The sequence below is a fragment of the Sycon ciliatum genome, chromosome 1 (genome assembly GCF_964019385.1).
Source record: "Sycon ciliatum chromosome 1, ocSycCili1.1, whole genome shotgun sequence".
NCBI lineage: Eukaryota > Metazoa > Porifera > Calcarea > Leucosolenida > Sycettidae > Sycon > Sycon ciliatum.
Genome location: NC_088643.1, coordinates 96,144,404 through 96,150,403, shown reverse-complemented (window position 1 = coordinate 96,150,403; position 6,000 = coordinate 96,144,404). Strand labels below are relative to the sequence as shown.

Here is a 6,000-nt window from a genome sequence, read left to right as displayed (position 1 = left end):
ACGAGGAATCGGATGGTGATTGTGATCGTAAGAAGTCTGCCGTTTTTCTTCATCTGTTGTCTCACCCTAAGTGTCTGCAGGTGTATGATGATTTTAGTTTTTCTGTTCTTTGTCGTGCACGGTACGCTAGTCAGTTGAAAGTACTTGAGGCTGTTTGTATTCGTTTGCATAAGCCTGATCTTTGTAAGCAGAAGAAACATGTAGTTGCGTTAAGATTGTTTTCGTAGGTGCACAGCATGATTGTTTGTCTCAATACACAGTTCTAGCGTTGTAATTAGTTCCTCACCCCTGTTGCACTTAGCTCTCACTTCACTTCTATTGTTTCACCTTCCCTCATTCTATTTTTAGCACTTTGTTTTGTTCTCGTAACACATTATTGAATGTATATTAATCATTGATTCAGCATGGTTACTCTTCAGTCACGGCTTTCCACTGATGATTGTGACAAGAAAATCGATTTTGGTAAACCTTCATGACTTTAAAGTTTATTGTTCCAACTAGGAACACACGCTTCTTGCCGAACTTGACACTTGACACTCGCAAGAAGCGTGTGTTCCTAGTTGGAACAATAAACTTCATGACTATTACCGCCGAAGTCGCAACTTCTAAGTTCTTCATGACTTTGTTGTAGTGTGGCGATGACAGCAGAATTTGTTCTCTTTATAGCTATTATAAAATTGTTGTCTCCACGTCGATTATTTACATAATAATATTATTATAATAATACTTCAAGTAACAGTGAATCCATACTGCACAACAGCTGAATAGCAGCATCTGGTATAATTCGCAAAAAAGCAGAAAGAGCACGTTGTTGCACTGAAGTTGTATTCGTAGGTTGAAACTTCGTTCAGTGCCTTCTCGCTTTTGGTTATGTAATCTTGTTAGAAGCGTACAAGACGATTTTACTGATAGAGGCAGGGCCAGCCAGAGAGAATAGGCAGCAAAAAACGGAGATCTGGTATAAGCTGAGGTTCGGGCTTTAGGTAAAGTGCAGGGATTGCGCGTAGGACGAGTGGGAAGAAACCAGTTATATTTACGCAAGTGTGGCGGGGCTTTGTCAAGACGAATAGAATGAACAACAATACACAGTTTTCGATCCGCTTGACTAGAGATAGGGAAGGTGTTAAACATATCATACAGCTCGGCAGAAGGAAAGTATGATGGTTTGCGGAAAAGGACTTTGAGTATCCTCTTATTGTGGACTTCCAGGGTACTCATTAACGATTTACTAAGTAGGGATGACCAGGCGGTTGAGCAATAGAGAAAAATGGGGAGAATATAGCAATGATAAAAAAGGCGAATGCATTCAAGCGGTAGGTGGGAGCAGTGAGACACGAGGTAGCCAACAGCTTTACTGACTTTGCTACAGATATAGTCGACATGTCTACTAAACGATAAGTCTGAGTCAATGACCAAACCAAGATGTTTGTGTTGTTTTACCACTGTGAGGTCTGTGAGGGATCCGGGAAGAGTGAATGCATAGGTTGGCTCTGAGTTCGGCAGGAATAATATCTCAGTCTTGGCGATATTAGGTCTTAGTCTCCAGGTAGTCAATTATGAGAAATCGAAAAAAAATCTATGCTCAGTGCTGACCCTACTGATATTTGTACTGCGTAGATCTGCTCATAGTATTTCTTCTCAAACTCTTCTCCTCCAAGTTTTAATCTCCTATCGGCATCTAGTAATACTTCTGTTCTTTCCACACCAGGGAAACATGGATGCAGTGAATGTGATTTTCGGTCTTTGACCACTTTCGACCAAGACTCTATGCAGAGCTGTATCAGGCGTTGCACACTCTGGGGGGTTATGTACTCTTGGCGGTACAGGTTAACCGGTTTTGCACCTCCACATAACAAAATCCGATAATCAGCAAATTAAAAAAAAACTACTTAAAAGTGCTGAAAAAGTGTTGAAAAATGCCATCATGTGTATGATAGAATATAGATTATTCGTTCGATGGAGGGCGAAATTATTCGATAGATTATTCGTTCGAAGAATCCGTGTTCGGTTTAAACACTAATTATTACTGTGCAACACATGGTTCCCTGCTGTTCCTCAGCTAGAGATCGCCCGCACGCACACTATGAGAGTGAAGCCTCTCCAAGCTGCTCCATCCTGGGCCATCATTGAGAGCTCATCCAGCTGGTGCTGAGTGGAAAGGCCTGCCGCATTCCTGTGCAACACGTCACTGTGCAGAACACCCAACAGTGTGGTTTGAGGTAAGTAAGAGATATGACACCTAAAACTACTGCATTGAAATAATACAAGTGGGACTGATCTAACAGAAAAGGCAAGAGCAAACACCAATGCGTGTGTTAACAATTAACTTGCAAATCCAATAGGAGAAAGTGCTAATACAAACAGCAAAACATTTCACCTAGAACACTAACTGCCGCGCTTGGCCACACTAAACATAACATGTTACTTGAACAATTTCAATAATAATACTACCCTTCTGTATGCACAAATTGGGTTAGACAGACGCTGATAAATGGCTTCAAACACTTTTAACTGTAAACCATATCCATGACGATCACTGCCGGCACAATAGAGTGAAACACGAATCAGAATACGAATTGCAACAATCATCAGCCAACATACAACATGTAATAGAACAGCCAACATACAACATGTAATAGTAAAAGAACCGGTGGCTAAACGAAAGAAGAACTACATACAGCACAAGTATTATCATGAAGAGAAGGGAAAAAAACGTTTGATAGATGAAAGGAAGCGTCCACTTAATTGTGTGGATTTGCGTCTTTGCATACGAAGGAATAGATTGCGAAACTTCAACACACGTATTATAATGTATCTGTGCTAGAGTTATGGGTGTGTTGCATGGCTGATGTAATACAATGGAATGCAGTAGGAACTAGGAATGGACAAATTGGCCAGGAGAGGGTGAACTTGCTTTCTAGTTAACACCCTAATGAACATCATCGTACATTGGGTCAGGGTGCACGTGTTCGCCATAGGCCGCGTTTTCAGTAAGGATTGTGTCTGTAGATACCATTTGGTGTTCGTCATACATATTGTTATCAGCAGAGATCTCTACATGGGTCTGCTGACTGCAGGAAGTCCGGCTGCTGCTTGCGTTACCTGCAACTGCTGGAACACCAGTCCTTCTTCGAACGAGGACAATGAGAATAGCCAAGAGAACAAGGATGATTGACGCTGCACACGCTATGATCGCCGCAATGCTTGTATCTGTCAAAACTGTACTAGGTTGCAAGGTCGGTCCTGCAGTGCTGGGAACTGACAAACACACACGTACACACGTACACATACACACACCCACACATACACACATACACACACACACATGCACACATACACACACACATACACATACACGCACACACACAGACACATACACACATACACACACACACGCACACATACACACACACACACACACATACACACACACACACACACACACACATACACACAAAAGAACAACAAATACATTGTACCGGATTCAGACCATTGTTACAATTGTCTGTCACATCATCTAAAACACATGGCGAGACATACAGAGACCAACACCCAGGTTGTGTGTGTGTATGTGCGTGTGTGCATATATCTATAGGTGTGTGTATATGTGTGTGTGCGTGTGTTTGTGCGTGTGCGAGTTAGGGTGTTGTGGGTGGGTGGGTGGGTGTCTGTGTGTGCGTGCGCCCGTGTGCAAGTTAGGGTGTTGTGTGTGGGTGTATGTGTGTGTATGTGTGTATGTGTGTGTATGTGTGTGGGTGCTACTATGTGTGTGCGTGTTAGTATGTGTGTGTGTGTGTGTGTGTGTGTGTATGTGTGTGGGTGTTACTATGTGTGTGCGAGTTAGTGTGTGTGTGTGTGTGTGTGTGTGTGTGTGTGTGTGTGTGTGTGTGTGTGTGTGGGTGGGTGTGGTGTGTGAGCGAAATTAAGCGCGTGCTTGTTAGTGCTAGACCTGCGCCTACTGCATCTGCCTCTGAAATAGCCTGTCCCTGTATACATTCACGTGATTACTCCTCTCGCTATCGTATTATCACACCTCTCTCCACTTAGATATACCAGCGCTGCCTCCTATTCCATTATCGTTGTCTGATGATTGGTTCATCCATGAAACTCTGAGTCACAACGGAATTAATTTGCCAAGGTTTTCATTGTGTGCCTTTGTGTAATAATTTGAAACTCGTATCCTCGTAACTTGTATCCTTATGTCCTTTTCCTTTCTACAATAATAATAATAATAATAAACAACCAAGAGCTACCAGCAGTTCCGCCAAGAGCAAGCCTGCTCCGTTTGACAATCCCACATGAGGAAGTTGATGCCCTATGTGCCTCTCTGGATTCCGCCGGCTCTTGTGCAGTGCTGAGCACTATGCCTGCCTTCTCTGACCGGTACGCTCCAAAGGATCAGGACGGCTGCCCACCATACCAGGTAGACGAGCTCTACAATGACGCACTGTTGACGGCCAACTTTGCCGATGTGCTGCAGCACTGTGAAAAAGTGTTCAGCGCAATAACTGTTACTGCGGAGGAGGCAAAGGCTGTGGAGAGGCTCACAAAGGACCAGGCTACCTCCAAGCAGTGGTTTCGCTACCGTGCTGGCAGGGTAACAGCATCCCGCTTCAAAGCTGCTACGCGCACCTATCCCAGCAATCCATCCGTGTCGCTCATCAAAGCCATTTGTTATCCGGAGGCGCAAGCGTTCACAACTTCAGCCACTAAATGGGGCTGTGAGCATGAGGCCAGTGCGCTTGAGCTGCATGCGAGGAAGCAGGGGGCTGCTCACAAGGAGCTGTCTGTGACTGAGTGCGGTCTTTACCTGTCTCCTGACTTCCCGTATCTTGGGGAAAGCCCAGATGGCTTTGTCAGTTGTGCATGCTGTGGGGCCGGTGTGCTTGAGATCAAGTGTCCCTATTCATGCCGGGACAAGGCATTCGCTGATGCTGCTGACGAGAGCAAATTCTGCTTGGAGTAGGACCCGTCTTCCCGTCTTCCTCCGGGTTGCTGCCACAGCTTCGCCTAAAGCACGACCATGCTTACTACTATCAGGTCCAGCTCCAGCTGAAGGTCTGCGCTGCCAGACACTGTGACTTCATAGTCTGGAACAAGGAAGAGCTGCACCTGGAGCGCATACTTCCTGATGCGCCGTTTATGGCTGAAGCCTTGGAGGCCGTTGTAGATTTCTACAAACTCGGAGTACTACCGGAACTAGCCGCTAAATGGTATTCAAAGAACTTTGATAGCTTACCTGACGAACCACCAGCAGCAGCGGGCGCTTCAGCCACAGTGGGTCTGCCGAAGACTACATTGTCATCGCCGGGTGGTTGTTACTGGGACGGGAAAGAGGCCGGTGATGTAGCGAAGTGTGCTAGTACTGATTGCACTCGCCGCTTCTTCCATGTGAAGTGCCTAGGTCTCAAGAAGAAGCCCGGTTAGAGCTGGCATTGCCCTGAATGCCGCAAGGCAGCTCACCAGAAGAAGTCGAAAGCTTGAGGAGTGGTCCTACCTTTCAGGAATACTGATACTGAGGTATTGTCCAGCATTCACTGGTCATGCATGTTCTTCATTTCACAGTCTGCCGTATGGTATGTACGTTGCTCAAGTCTACCCCTGACAATGCCGTCATCCTGCAACTTGTACTGTTACATTGTATACGCATGACGTCGCTGGATATCTTGTGTATGGAGTATGGCATAATCTAGTTTTCTAGTTTTTGAGGTATTCAAATCGTATGTCAGTAGTGATTACACTATTGTACCTCATCAATCACATTCTCTGAACCAGTGTCTTCTTTTAAACCAAGATCCTCTCCATAGTGAAATCCATTGGACCATCACTCAGACTTTGTTGTGCCTGTGAAAGGCAATTGCGGCAACAAGAGAGATACACTAAACTCCCAATTTGGCTGAGTTTGACTCCTGGGAAAGGGAATGGAACCCCAGCATTGAAGTGGATTTACACCCAAAGGTCATCCACAATCGAACAAGTTCAACTTGTCTGGGTGCCGAT

At 45.0% G+C, this 6,000-nt stretch overlaps 1 protein-coding gene across 6 annotated transcripts in view; it reads right to left on the bottom strand.

The window, feature by feature from the left end:
• Positions 1-2,564: 2,564 nt before the first annotated feature.
• LOC135806684 (uncharacterized) overlaps positions 2,565-6,000 on the bottom strand; it is an 86,911-nt gene continuing 83,475 nt past the window's right edge. For all 6 annotated transcript variants that reach the window (XM_065320915.1, XM_065320917.1, XM_065320914.1 and 3 more), the window contains one exon: positions 2,565-3,258. In XM_065320915.1, the coding sequence (XP_065176987.1) occupies positions 2,930-3,258 (329 nt within the window). In that variant the 3' untranslated portion in view covers positions 2,565-2,929. The remainder of the gene's footprint in view (positions 3,259-6,000) is intronic.